The 14,911-nt window shown below is 48.8% G+C and overlaps 1 protein-coding gene across 4 annotated transcripts; it reads left to right on the forward strand.

Annotated features, from left to right (window-relative positions):
- The first annotated feature begins 4,706 nt into the window (after positions 1–4,706).
- On the forward strand, positions 4,707–14,396 carry MLF2 (myeloid leukemia factor 2). Of its 4 annotated transcripts, none has more exons than XM_045000607.1 (8): positions 4,707–4,785; positions 5,786–5,860; positions 6,073–6,199; positions 6,666–6,701; positions 8,329–8,382; positions 8,840–8,965; positions 9,856–10,015; positions 10,094–11,736. In XM_045000607.1, the coding sequence occupies exons 2-8, from the start codon at positions 5,811–5,813 to the stop codon at positions 10,270–10,272; spliced, it is 732 nt and encodes a 243-aa protein (XP_044856542.1). In that variant the 5' UTR covers positions 4,707–4,785; positions 5,786–5,810; the 3' UTR covers positions 10,273–11,736. The 4 variants fall into 4 exon arrangements, 2 of the variants coding, with proteins under 2 accessions (XP_044856542.1, XP_044856538.1); XM_045000603.1 differs by lacking the exon at positions 4,707–4,785 and adding an exon at positions 4,988–5,239; XR_006575536.1 differs by lacking the exon at positions 4,707–4,785 and adding an exon at positions 14,337–14,396 and having other exon boundaries at positions 10,094–10,334.
- Positions 14,397–14,911: the final 515 nt, after the last annotated feature.

Raw genomic sequence — 14,911 nt, forward strand, 5'->3', positions numbered from 1 at the left:
TTCATATAAATCAGATGCTAGGAACTGTAGAAAATTGACAAAGGAAGCAAAGGGACAAATGGAGAAATCTATGGCCAGTGAGTTCAGAATAAAATAGAGTGTTTTAACTATATTAAGAACAAGAAGAATCCTAACAAAGGTACTGATCCATTACTAGATGGAAATGGTAGAATTATCAATAGAAATGGACACAGGTGTCACATTCTAATTTCCCCAGAAGTGCTCAAGCCTTGCTCAGCCCCAGGCCCCGCCCCAACTCCACCCTTTCCCCCAAACCTGTCCCACCTCTACCCTGTCCCACCTCTACCCTGCCTCTTTCTGCCCCCTCCCCCAAGCACATCCCATCCCCTCTCCTTCCCCTCCCTCCCAGCACCTCCTGCACACCACGGTGGGAGGGAGTGGGGGGAAGGGGAAGGAGGGGTGCTTGGCTGCCCATGGATGCTAAGCACACACTAATTTTTTTCCATAGGTGCTCCAGCCCTGGAGCACCCATGGAGTTAGCACCTAATGTAATGGAGAAAAGGCAGGTGTGTTCAATAAATATTTCTGTTCTGCATTTAGGGAAAAAACTGATGATGTAGTCATATGATATAACACTCTTTCTATTCCACTAGTATCTCAAGAGGATGTTAAAGAACAACTACTAAAATTTGGCATTTTAAAATCAGCAGTTCCAGAGCAACTTTCATTCAAGAGTTTTAAGAGAGCAGGCTGAGGAGCTAACTGAACCATCAATATTGATTTTCAGTAAGTCTTGGAACACTGGGAAACTTGCTGAAGAATGGAAGAAAGCTAATATGCCAATTTTTTAAAAGGGTAGACAGAATTACCTGGGTAATTTTAACTAGGACTGTAGTTCTCAAACTTTTGTACTGATGACCCCTTTCACATAGCAAGCCTCTGAGTGCGACACCCCCCCCCCTTATAAACTAAAAACACTTTTTTATGTATTTAACACCATTTAAATGCTGGATGCAAAGTGGGGTTTGGGGTGGAGGCGGACAGCTCGTGACCCCCCATGTAATAACGTTGTGACCCCCTGAGGGGTCCCAACACCCAGTTTGAGAACCCCTGAGCTAGGACAATGATTTAGTCATGGGTATTTTTAGTAAAAGTCATAGACAGGTCATGGGCAATGAACAAAAATTCACAGCCAGTGACCTGTCCATGACATATATTAAAAATACTTGTGATTAAATCTGGGGGGAGGGCACTGGGGCCACTGCTGGCGGAGCGTCTCGGAGGGCTGCTGAGGGGGAGGCGCTTGGGGCCAGCGGCACCAGCTGCCTGGGACAGTGGACCGTGGTTGCTCCAGCTGGCTGATTGGGGACCACTGCCCGAGGCCGCTGGAGCAGGGGGCTCCTCTGGCCGGCCAGCTGGGGATTGCTGCCTGGGGCTGCTCTGGCCAGCCAGGGACCACTGCCCGGGGCCACTCCAGCAGGGACCACTGCCTGGGGCCGCCAGAGCAGGGGCTACTCTGCCAGCTGGGGACTGCTGCCTGGGGCCACCGGAGCAGGGGCTGCTCTGGCCAACCAGCTGGGGACTGCTACCCGGGGCTGAGCCAGCTGCTTGGGCAGCCCTGCGGTCAGCCACACTGGTCGCTGTAGAAGTCACAGAGGTCACGAAAAGTCATGAAATCCGTGACTTCCGCAACCTCCGTGACGGACACAGAGCCCTAATTATTACCATGTTAGTCTGACATTGATGCCAGACAAGATAATGGAGCAGCTGATATGGGACTCAATTAATAAAGAATTAAAAGAGGGTTATATAATTAATGCCAATCAATATGGGATTATGGAAAATAGACCTTGTCAAACTAACTTGATATATTTTTTGATGAGATTACAAGTTTGGTAGATAAAAGTAGCAGTGTTGATGTAATATACTTAAACTTTTGTAAGGCATTTGACTTGGTACCACATGACATTTTAATTAAAAAATTAGAATGATATTAACTGGATTAAAAATTGGCTAGCTGGTCAGTCTCAAAAAGTAATTGTAAATGGGGAATAATCATCAAGTGTGTGTTTCTAGTGGGGTCCCACAAAAATCAGTTCTTGGCTCTCCACTATTTAACATTTTTATTAATAACCTAGAAGCAAAGATAAAATCATCACTAATAAAGTTTGCAAATGACACAGAAATTGAGAGAAGTGATAAATAATGAAGAAGATAGGTCACTCAAACAGTGATCTTGATCACTTTTTAAGATGGGTGCAAGCAAACAACGTGTGTTTTAACATGGCTAAATGTAAATGTATACCTTTAGGAACAAATATAGGCTATACTTACACAATGCAGAACTCTATCCTGGGAAGCAGTGATTCTGAACAAGATTTGGGAGTTGTAGTGGTTAATCAGCTGAACATGAGCTTCCAGAGTGATGCTATGGCCAAAAAGGCTAATGCAATGGTTGGATGCATAAATGGGAATGTCAAGTGGGAAAAGAGAGATTATTTTACCCTTGTATTTGACACTGGTGCAACTGCTGCTGCAATAGGGTGTCCACATCTGCTGTCCATGATTCAAAAAGGATGATGATAAATTGGAGAGGGTTCAGAGAAGAGCCACGAGAATAATGAAAGGATTAGAAAATCTGCCTTCTAGTGACAGACTGAAGGAGTTAAATGTATTTAGCTTAACAAAGAGAAGGTTAAGGAGTGATTTGATTACAGTCTATAAGTATCTACATGGGGAACAAATATTTAATGATGGGCAGAAAAAATATAACTGGAAGTTAAAGCTAGACAAATTCAAACAGAAAATAAAGCATACATTTTTAACAGTGAGGATAATTAATCATTGAAACAGTTTACCAAGGGTTTTGAAGGATTCTTCATCACTAACAATTTAAAAATTAAGATTAGATATTTTTCTAAAAGATATGCTTTAGGAATTACGTCGGGGAAGTTCTATGGCCTGTGTAATACAGGAGGTCATACTAGATGATCACAATGGTCCCTTCTGGCTTTGGAATCTATGAAAAATCCACAGTGCTGAGTAGAGATATCACTCACTTCCCCATGGATTCTAAGGCTCTGTGTTGCGTGGGAACTCCAGTTTCTTCTTCAGGTTGGCTTTGCAAATGCAGCAGAATATTTCTCTCCTTTGTAGGGTCTTCTGTCCTTGGCACACAAGCAAAACTGAGGTTATATGAGCTAGCTCTCTCAGGGAATAAAATATGGGGTGTGTGCATACATGTATGGTGTGGGGGGGTATGTGGATTTTCTCTGTATGTGTGCATGTTCTTGAGCTGCACACGTGATTTTTTTTAGTATTGGGGTGCATGTCAAGCGAGTTGAGTGAATGTTGTGTGTATTTTTGTGTGCATATTAAATTGTATGTAATTAAATTGTATGTGCATGGAACAACAAAAAAGCAGGAGCGTTTAATATTTGCATAACTTTTCATATATTTGCATAAATCCAGGCACAAACCATTGGAAGCAGCTGACATCCCATTTTAAAGTGACATTGTCGCAAACTCACAATGTGGGGAGAGAACTTATGGGTGTCAAGAGCATTTGACAGACACTGTTCATCCATATATCCATCTATCTGTCTCTAATAGTTCAGGGCAGGTTTCTGGTCCTATTCCTATTTTAATGGAGGCTGCATCCTGCTATCATGAGCAAAAAGAAAGTGTTGAAACAACCCATCACTGTATGCAACTTTGAATGGGGAAATGGTCTCTTTGGGTTTGGCACTGGGAAGTCACTGAGCCAAATGATGCATTTCAACCCCCTGCCATCCCCTCCTTTATTGTGCTGCCAAAGAGTTTGTTGTCTGTATCTCCTATTTCCCCAATGGCACATAGGGTGACCAGATTTTCAAAATGAAAAGGTATGGGGATGTGTTGCATGTATGAGTGTGTCACATTCAGATTAGTGCAGAGAGGTTTGAGGAGTGGGGGAGGGAGGGCAGGATTGTTGGGTAGCAATCAGGTTGTATGCCAGCCAGGTATGGAGAACAGCAGAGTGGCAGGGCAGATGACACAAATGGGAGTCTCAGGTAGGAGCAGAGAGGTTATTTTACCTCTGTATTCGGTACTGGTGTGCAACCATTGCTGCAACAGTGTGTCCAGTTCTGGTGTTCACGATTCAAAAACGAGGCTAAATGTGTGGCAAGGAAGATAGCCAGCAGCAAGGATGAGACAGGGCATGTGGCTTGCAGGTCTGGAGAGGTGAGGGGGCACAGGCTAAATGAATGCCACTGTGCATCCCCCTCCTTCAGCAGATGCAAGAAGTGGTAAGAGGCGGAAGCTAAAATCAGTACTTGAGACTCTGGGTTCCCGGGCAGCAGGGGCTTGGGAAGGTGGCACAACAGAGAGGTGCGGGAATGGCTGGACGCAGCTCTGCTGGAGCGGACGTGGGCCAAAATGGTCACCTCGCCTCGAAAACCAGAACCGGGTGGGTCTCAAAGGAGCCCCCGGAAGCCCGCTGAGCCAGCCCCCGACGGGAGCAAGAAGGGACGCGTACGTTCGGGCCGGGCTGGCGAGCAAGGCTGGAGCCGGAGCTCGGGGAGCCCGAAACCAGCAGCCGCGGCCTTCAATCAGCCTCTCGCCTCCGCCGGCCCCCGCAGCGCAGCGCGGCGCGGCGCGGCGCAGCTCTAATGTGTGGTGCGAGGGCGACCCCTGCTGCTCCCCCGTGCGCACTGCACCGTGCGCGGGCCCGGCCCAGTGCAGGCGGCTCCTCCCCGTTCAGGTGACGGGAGCTGAAGCCGGGCTGCCGGCAGCCATTTCCTTAGCAGCCTCACAACAAAAGGAGCCCACGGGCCATTCAGGGTATCACGCCCCGCCTCAGCCCTTCTATTGTTACATCCCCCCCTCCCCCCGGGACGGGTCCCCGGGCCCCCTGGCGCTGCGCGGGGCGAGGGTTAGAACCATCCCCGCCCCACCACTGTGCCCCTCGCTCGCTTCTCCTCCCGCCCGCCCCTCGCCCCGCGGAGCCGCTCCAGCGCCGGCCGGCCGGGCTGCGCTGCGCGCTGCGGCAGCGGGGAGGCGCTGCCGGGCCGGGCCGGGCCGACCTCACTTCCTGGCCAGGCCCTGGTGCGGGCTGGCAGCGGCCGGCGGCGGAGGGCAGCGCGCTCCCGGCTCCCCCTCTCCCAGCGCACCCTCCGCGAAGGCCGGGCGGGGAGCAGGCGGGCTCCGGGGCTAGATGGGAGCGGAGGCTTGAGCGTGGCAGAGGAAGGCCCGCGGGAGCGAGCGGCGGACACCCCGCCGGGCAGGGGAGCGTGAGGTGGGCGGGCGGGCAGGCGGGATGCGGCCGCGGGGTTGCAGCCTGCAGGAGGCGCAATGGGCGCGGAGGCTGCCCGGGCCGGGGGCCCGGCTCGGGCCCGCCGTGGGGGAGGGGGGCTGTCTGCAGGGCCAGGGGCGCTTCTTTCTGCGCTGGGGTAAGTAGTGACGCCGCGGGGCCGGCCTGGTGCCTCCGCACCTTCGGGATTCCTCGTGTGAATGGGGGGCGCCTGTGCCTGCTCGGGGGGCCCGGGGTGAGGTGTCTGTGCGGGGCAGGTAAGCGATAAGGAGCCTGATGGGGGGGGCGGGGGAAGACGGTAGTTTGGTTATATTCCCAGTCGGGGGAGGGGTGGTTTGGGAAACGGCTCCTATTGGTTGAGCTGACCTGCTAGAGGCATCTGTAGAGATTGCTCTGCTACCGCCTGGGCACAGGGCCTGGTGCAAGAGGGAGGGCTGCATGAGCTGGTGGATACATTTTGGTGTGAAAAAAGAGGGGGTCATGCCCTGTGGCTCCAGCTTGCTTATGTTCACTTATGCTCCCTGTTTGCAGAGCCCTCCCTGGATCTGAAGGAAGTATGTTCCGGTTCATGAGGGATGGAGAACCAGAGGACCCCATGTTTACAATGTGCGTATGAGCCCCAAATTTATCTGGGGGGGAGGGAGGAAGTGGCTCATAGATTAGATTAGGGAAGACTGTGTGTCAGGACTCACAGATTGTATTTCCCACTCTCAGAGGAAAGTAGGGTCAGAGTTAGATCAGGGGACAGGGAGTCAAGACTGGTGGGTTATCTGGGACTCTGCCTCCTAAGGTCTCCTCTCCCTGTTGACCCCCTCCAGGGACCCTTTTGCTATTCACCGTCAGCACATGAACCGCATGCTTTCTGGAGGCTTTGCATACAGCCCCTTCCTCAGCATAACTGATGGGACCATGCCTGGGGCACGTCAGGCCAGCCGCAGGATGCAGGTAAAGGGGATGCTGAGTATAGTTGTAGAGTTTTTTCCCTCTGACTTCCCTCACCTTCCCATGTGGTTAGGATGGGGCAGTTTTCTTCTTTGCATGAAGTGGGGGAAGGAAAATTAGTTCCCTAGAACATGGGTGTTATATCCCTTTACTTCATATGCTTCCCTCCCATCTACTCTATGCCAGTGCATCAGTGTCTTGGGGTGATGGAAATAAGTGTCATTTTGCAGAGCCTAAATTAATATCACCAAAAGAGGTTTGAAAGTGTCACATCTTTCCCCGCCTGCACCTTGTGGGCCGTGGGGGGACTTGCAGGAGTCTGTGGAGTAGTGTCTGTTCAACCCTTTGGCCACTTGGTGGGCCTGGGTCTTTTGTTTCCTTCTATTCCCTGTGAAGGGGAAAGGGTCCTGGGGTTGGACAATGAGTGGATCTCTCCTAATTTTTTTGTGTTTCTCTGTTGCCCCTGCAGGCAGGAGCCATCTCACCCTTTGGAATGTTGGGAATGGTAAGGCCTCAATTTCTCTGTGCAGCTCTGGGGCCTTCCCCAAAGTGTAACATCCAGATTTACAGCTCCCCAACAGATCACTTTATCCCCAAGTTCTTCATGTGCTCCACATACTCAGCAGTGCTACAGTGCAGCCACCTCTAGGTGAGCGTGTCAGCAAACACAGTACAGGGAAGGGGGAAGGAACATGGATACCAGGGCAAACCCCAGCTTCTAGGAAAATACCTTAATAGGGTGTGAGCCAGTGGCTAGGAGACCTGGGTTCAACTCATGGCTTTCAATGATCCTTTGTGTGACTTTGGTGAGGTCACTTTATCTCTCTGTGCCTATGTGTCCCCTCCAACCCTTTGTTTGGAGTAGAGTCTCTCTCTTATTAAATGGTTGCACAGGGTCTTGCACAGAGGAACCCTGAGCTCAGTTGGGGCCTCAAGGTGCTACTGTAATACAACAGATAATAGAAATGGGATGGTTGATTACCAGGAAGAGCAGGCAGAACTATGGCTCTTTCGGGTATGACCCTGAAAGCCACATACAAGCAACCTGCATGGAGTTCAGAGAGGGGGGCTGAGATTTGGATTCCAAGGGCAGATGATAAATCTGAGTCAGGGACTATAATCAGGAAGAAGACCTCGGCACCATTAAGGAGGCTTACTGAAAACCTCTCCCCAATGGGTAGAGGCTGTCGAAAAAGCCAACAAAACATTAGGTTGCCCAGGAATAGGATGGAAAAGAATACTGGAGCTATTCCAATGTCATTACATAAATCAGTGGGATGCCCTTACCTGGAACACTGTGTTCTTCTCTGGTCACCCTCTCTCTCTGAAGGGACATAGCAGAAATAGAGGGAGTTCAGTCATGGGTGGCAAAAGTCATTAGAAACCTAAAGATTTCCATATGAAGAAAGATTGAAGAGATTGGGACTGTTTCTGTTAGAGAAGAGATGAATAATAGATGAGAGAGGATAAATAAGAGCACACAATTTACCTTTCTCCTACTACAAGAATGAGAGACTATTCAATTACACTGAAAGGCAGCACATCTGAAACTGACAACAGATAAACTTCTTTTGTATATTTCATGATTAATTTGTGGAACTCTCAGCCCTAGGATATCAAAAATGACTAGACATTTTTATAGAAAATGAGAACATCCATAGTTATGTTAGATCAAGAAAAGCAATAGAAGAGATAAGTTCCTCACTGAGTGGCATAAATGAGGAAGTAGCTTCTCCTAGGGACAGGCTGTTTCACAATTTCCACTAAGGGGTTTCTTTTACCTTCAAATGTAGTGCCTGGTCCTGGCCACCATCAGAAACAGGATACTGCACTGATCTAGTGTTGTGACCCTATCTTTCTGTGAACTCAAATCAAAGCTGGGAGACTGAGACCAAGAGTGATTCTGGGAGTTGAAGAGCTTAGAGTGAGATCTTGGGTACAAAGGGTCGATGTTAGGGGTGAGCACTGTGCAGTGCTATTACCATAGCCTTATCTTCTCATAGGGTGAGGGGTCGGGAACTCTTGTTTATTCTCCTAGAGGAACAGCTTCCACGTGTCCTCGTGAGTGCATTCACTCGTCTCCTCTCCCTCTGTCCTCTTCCCACCTGACTCTGTTCCTCCCCTCCTCCCAGGCAGGTGGCTTCATGGACATGTTCGGGATGATGAACGATATGATTGGAAACGTGGTAAGAACCTTCCTCAACACTGCTTGTATTGACAGGCATGTACTGATATCACCTCTGCCATCCTGGGTAATCAGTTGCCACCCAGAGTCTCCTGTTTTACACCTCCTCCACAAGGGCTACTGCTGCTCCCAAGACATTGTTCCTTCCCAAGCAGTAAAGATGGCATTGCCTATACATTTGGAGCAACATGGGGCATGAGGGAGCAACCCCTCCATGCAGAGAAGATGAGGCAGTGGGAAGGGTGTGCAAGGGATGTCCCCTTCACTTGTGGAGCAGAAGGAATGGCGGCAGGGGGTAATGGAAAGGAGAGAGGTAGGTGTGAAAGGGAAGAGGATGGCCCCTTTTTATCAAAAAGAAACCAAGAGGAACAGTGGGGGGAGGAGAGTATTCCCCACGGGGAGGGGCTCATAGAAGCAGCTGACTTTTCTCTCTCTCCTTCCTTACCTTCCCTCACCAGGAGCACATGACAAGTGGTGCCAACTGCCAAACATTTTCTTCCTCAACTGTCATCTCCTATTCCAACTTGGGTGATGGCCCCAAAGTCTATCACGAGACCTCGGAGACGCGCTCTGCACCTGGCGGGGTGAGAAGGAAGCTGCTGCTCCTACACCCAGTGATGGGCAGGGCATCACAGGCAGCTGCTTTTGCTGGGGGTGGATCTGCCCCATTTGGTTGTATGGCATTGACTGCCCAGAGCATTTTATTATTTGTATTACCATAGCACCTAGGAGCCCTAGTCATGGACCAGGACCTTATTGTGCTAGGTGCAGTTGAGACACAGAACAAGAGACAGTCCCTGCCCCAAAAAGCTATACAATCTAAGTATAACACAAGAGATGGATACATTTTGGATGAGGGAGGTGTATAAGTAGACAAAGACAGTATTAGTTAGCATGGTAGGCTATGATCTTTATGCACCAGCAGTTTAACTGATGTCAAGTTTTTTGTAGGCATCATGGCAGAGGACGAATTTGAAAGTGGATAACAGGGTAGTTTTGCAGATGTTCATGGGGAGCACCTCCCAAGTGAGGGCAGCATGGGAGAAAGCACAAAGGTGCTTGTTTGAAAATTTAACAAGTGGGTGATGGAGGTTGGCATCATGGGCCTACTGAAGGTGAGCATTGACAGCTTGGTAGTGAATGAGAGAGAAGTATTATGGGGATTGACTGTGAAGGGTATTCAAACTGAAGACAAGCAGCTTATGTTTGATGCATTTTTGCATACAGGTGAATCAAAGCTCTAGGACAGTGATGTCGCTCAATGAGGGGCCAGTGGGTCATGCCCAGGGCTACGTGAAAGATTTGTTTTTCCCTTGTTGGTGATGTGTCACTTTGAAAGTGGTGGAGACAAAACCAGTTATTCTGTTGGAAGACTAGGGAGGGGAACAATATTGCAGGGAGAAAATGAGGGGTGCTAAATAGGGTTGCGGGGGGACAGGTGACGGACTGACACCGCACTACACTTTGCACCCAGATCCGTGAAACAAGACGGACTGTGCGGGACTCAAACAGTGGCCTGGAGCAGATGTCAATCGGGCACCACATCCGGGAGAGAGCCCACATCATGCAGCGCTCACGGAACCATCGCACGGGTGACCAGGAGGAGAGGCAGGAGTACATCAACCTGGATGAGAGTGAGTGCGCCTTGCTCCAGGATTTGGGAGCCCCAGGGACTGCCTTCCCATTGAGCCTGCTGTTCTTTCCTCGTGTAGGTGACGCAGCTGCATTTGATGATGAGTGGAGGCGAGAGACATCCCGGTTCCGGCCACAACGAGGACTGGGTTATCGGCGTCACGAGGGCAGCAGTGGTCGTCGGTCTGAGGGGACACATCTTGCTATCCAGGGCCCTGAGGATTCCCCATCCAGACAGGCCCGCCGATATGACTGGTGAATCCGGAGCAGACTTTGGGGGGGGTGCAGCATGGTCACCCCCAAATCCACCTACTCTCTCTTGTAAGTCTGACTGTCCTCTCCACTCCCCCCATTGTGTGGCTGCCTCACTCCTTTTGAACCTCGCCTTCAGTACCCCCAACATGGGGTACAGAGGGCCTCAATGTGAGCCACTTGGGGGTGTCAGTTGGAGAAGGGGGACATGCTCTAGGGTCCAGCAGGAAGCTTCCTCTTGGCAGCTCATCTTTGCCAGCATCCAAAGCAGGGTGGGTGGCTCCAGCCTGAGTCACTTCAGATGCTGTGAGTGGGGTAACATCCCATCCTGGTTTGGGGCTGATAATGTGGGAGTATCAGAACATGATTCCCCTCATTTTTCTGTCTATCTTGTGGACGCACTTTGGGGAGTGTGTGCCGCTTGCACCCTGGATTGTGTGGGAGTTGCTGTCTTCCCTCACCATCAGGCAAACACAGATGTGGGTTTAAATGTGTGAGGAAGTGGGGAAGTGGCATCTGGGGAGCCAAGGAGAGAGTGTTCAAAAATGTCACTAAATTGAAGTTGAAGCCTATCTGCAGGAACTTTCTATTTACAGATGAAACCAAACTCTCATGAGATCAGCTCAAGTCTAGATTCAGTAGAGAAGTGCTGGGTTTTTCCTTCCTCCCAGCATTCTGAATTGAGTTTACTGGGACTTGATTTAGTGCTAAGGATTTATTCATTTATCTGATCAGTTTCTCTTGCTGAATTTTATATTGCAGTGCTTGGTTTTACCTTCTGTACCACCCCTTTATTTATACCTCTGTAACTTGCATTCTCTCTCTTTCTCTTCTCCCTCTCTCCACCTCCTCTCAGGTACAGACAGTGAAACTCTGATGACAAAGCACTGCTTGGAATCTTCTCAAATTTAATATTAACCCCCACCCTCTAAGAATTGAATAAAGTGATTAACCCTCCACACTGCTCTCCTTCTCACCCAGTGCGGGGGGCTACAGGGTGGTTTGGGGACCTCATTTGTGTACGAAGGACACATTTATTATCCTGCCTCAATTTCCCCCTCCAACTCTTCCTCCTCTTTTTCCAGTCACACTTGGCTCAGTTCCCTTTGCTAGTATTTGTGGACACAAGGGTCATCACCCTGTCCTTCCTGTCCCTTCCAGCTCTCCTCCTGCGCCTGGTTGGGCTGGTTCTGGAGTGGTATTTGGTCCCTTCTGAAATGATCATGTAGAAGAATTTCTTGCCCCATTGTTAATCCCCCTCACTGGGACAAAAGCCCCCACGTCCTTTCTTGCTTCCTGGTATGGTGAGGTGGAAGGATGTGTGTTTGGGAGGGGGAGAAGAACAAGAACTGAACCAGCCTGTATCTCCCTGCCCATGTAGCCCCATTTGCAGTCAACTCTCCCCTTTTTTAATTTGATTTGTGAAACTTGTATTTAGGTGTTTACTGAATAAAGGAACAAGAACTGTAAAGAAAATGGAGTTGGGTCATTTCTGTCTTCTCTCTCCTAAGGGAGCTGAATTGCCTGCTGCAGAACTATTGCCCTAACATTTCCCTTCAACCTAGCACTGCTGATGGGGCTGTCCTGTCCTGTCCTTCCCTTCACTTCCTTGTTGAATCAATCTGACAACCACCATGTTTTTTCACACATCCCCCACCACCTTCTTACTAATTTGGGAGACAATAATTTATAAAATAGAAATTGTAAAAAAAGCAATAGCAAGAAACCTCTAATTTGTTTTAAATGCTATTATTTCACTCAACACACACAAGGGAATGAGATTGGCTGGTTGCACTTTCAGGTTTTCTGTGCTCACATGAAAAGACTCTTGGGGTCCTTGCACAATTCAAGGGTATATTTCAGTTCATCTCTTTCTATCTGAGACTGAAGCTGGTTGAGGCTATTGTTAGTCCATTTGTCTCCCTGCCCTTAACACAGGGGGGGATGAGGTGAAATTACAAGACAGCACATCTCCCAAAGAAATAATACTTCACTTAGCGTCAAACTTGTTACAAAAGGATCTTACTGGTACAAATAGTTCAGGAAGAATCCCTACCTTGTTATTGCACAAATATCAGCTCTGGGTGCTGGCAGGGACTCAGCAAACATTATTAATTGGAGCAGCCTGATATAGATCAGGCCATAGTTCACCAGGCTCATGGAGTCCCTTTGCTCTGAGATTCTCCATACCTAACAGCTGTGGAAATGTCTCAGTCAGAACCAGGGAAGACCAATGTAAGATGCAGTTTGGCAAACTCAGTGCTGTGTTCTAGTACAGCTGCAGAAATGGGCAGTTTGCAGGAGACTCATTTTCTGTGCATTGGAGATAAGGTGCAGAAGCAGGTCCCTCGGAACTAGGTGCAAGGTGTTCGCACTTATCCCACATTACAGGTGTGCGTCTGATGGATCCTTGTCTCCATAGGGCAGCTCCACTCATGGTCTCACATTCTGCTCTGGCCTACTGTCTGGTTCTGATAGGGGCCAGGGTCTGGCTCCCTTAAGGTGGAGCTCAGCAGGGTCTCCACATCTGAGGTGTAACCGGCAGCATTGGATGAGTCTAGGAGAGTGAAGGAGGGAGGTGCAGCTGTGGCCATGGGCAGGAGGTGAAGGGGGTGAGACAAGTGCCCCCCAGGAAGGGCCTGGGAGTTTAGAGCTGGTGAGTCAGGGCAGGTCCTGGAGGCAGCGAGGAGGGAGGGGCTACCCAAAGGAAGGGTGGAAGTGGCTTATTGGAGAGCAAGAAAGCCCTCTGGGGCTACCAGACTTTGGGAGGGGATGCCAAGGCAATGGAAGCCCTGGCCCTGACCCTGGTCTGTGGGACATCTGGGACTTCAAGTCTTGATCCACCAAAGAACCAGCTGAGCTCAGGCAGGGACTGACAGCATTAGGCAGTGGTGCCTGAGGAGAGAAGGCAGAGAATGAGGGAGTCAGGCTTTGAAGCTTCTTAATATTAGGGCTCCCTTGCTTCCCCACACCCAGTCCTTCCATCTAGCTGTTCAAAACTTGATATCTTCCTCCTGGTCAAGGATACAAACCTCAGCCTGAAAGGGAATGAAGGGAAGGACAATAACAAGAAGGCAGCTTCCTGCTGCGTTACGCCAGCTTTACACTGGAGTCACTTGTTTCAGCAGAGTTACTTATGAGTAAGACAGTGGGTTGTTGGGCCCTTTGTGTGCATGTCTGTCTCTGGTAGGTAATCAAGTGTTGTCTGGATTCAAGCTGTGTGCCTGGCCAATTATGGGACTCAAACTTTTATCTGCTCCTCTTCTCCCTCCTCCCCCATCCTTCTCCTCCTGCCCCCACACACAATGAGGTGAGAGGGACTGGAGCCTGTTAAAAGAGTTACCTGGTTTCTTGAGCCTCTCTAGTTGCGTCACTGTCATCTCCAGGATCTCTGTCTTCTTTAGGCATGACAGAGCTCTAGCATTCTGGGGGAAAGAAATGGGTCCGCTTGAAAAATGTGCTATGTTATAGGAAAAGAAGGAGCCAGAGAGGGAATTTTACTTACATTTTTTAACCAGTGAATGAATTTCAGGAAGTATGTCTTGAGCTTCTGTCTCTTGGTAGTTTTGAAGTTCCCCCCCACCCCTTTGTATGAGCCTCTGAACTCTTATCAGTGTGAGATTGTTTTATAAGAGAGTGGGGGAACATGACAACTTCTCAGGTCCTCCAACCCCAGTGGCTGATTCTTCACCTGTTGCTCTGGGCTCTGCTGAAGGAGCCTTCTCCACTGCTCCAGGCTGGCATTGGTCCAGGCTCAGTGACATTTCTCAATCAGGGGCTTGATGGACTACGAAGGAATGAAAAGAGTATGAAACATCATGGAGACAGAGAAAGCTTCATGAGAAAGCTGCAGCAGGTTAATTTGTCAGGTTTTAAAGGAGTTTAGGTGACTGGTGCAAACCCTGGGTGAATGCTCTTAGTTTTGGTTGGATAAGCTTACTGCAGTTTAGCTTAGACTGATTCCTAAATGAATTTAAGCTAAAACACAATGTCTGTTTTAAGATGAAATAAGAATATTCATGTTGGGATTGGCACTGGTCTAATTATATTGTTTTGAATTCACACCTCTAGTTAAGTCATTGCTGCTCTGCCATACAGAGAAGGCCAGGAAAAGAGAAGGTTAGTCTATATCCAAATGGGAACCAAAAAAATGAAATCTGCTGTAATTCACAAATTTTACTAGGTGAGTAACGGGGAACGTGGGGAAACTCATTTCAGAATAAAAGTATCATAATTTTATTATATTAAATTTACCAGTTTAAGTTATGTAATTGAAATAGGATATCCTTAATCAAATGAAGAGCATCCACTCAGACTTCTACAGAAATAAGTGAAGGTGTGAATTACAACCAATATGCTTATTTTTGTTCCACTTTGTGTGTAGACAAGCCTAGAGAGACTCAGGCTGAACTGTCATAAGTAAATTGATAAAAGTGTGTCCCCAGGGGAGTTTGCACTAATTTAAAAACTGAGTTTTAGTTAGACTAGTGCAACTTCTGTGCCTAGACCAGCTCTGACACACTTGATTTTTGTTCATGTCTGTTTAACCTGAATATGCACCTGGCAGAAAAGTTCTCTGTTAAAGATTCCATCCTCGGACCCTTCAATGAAGGGCTGCAAAATTGCCTGATCCACATTTCTGAGAC

The sequence above is a fragment of the Mauremys mutica genome, chromosome 1 (genome assembly GCF_020497125.1).
Source record: "Mauremys mutica isolate MM-2020 ecotype Southern chromosome 1, ASM2049712v1, whole genome shotgun sequence".
Taxonomy (NCBI): domain Eukaryota; kingdom Metazoa; phylum Chordata; order Testudines; family Geoemydidae; genus Mauremys; species Mauremys mutica.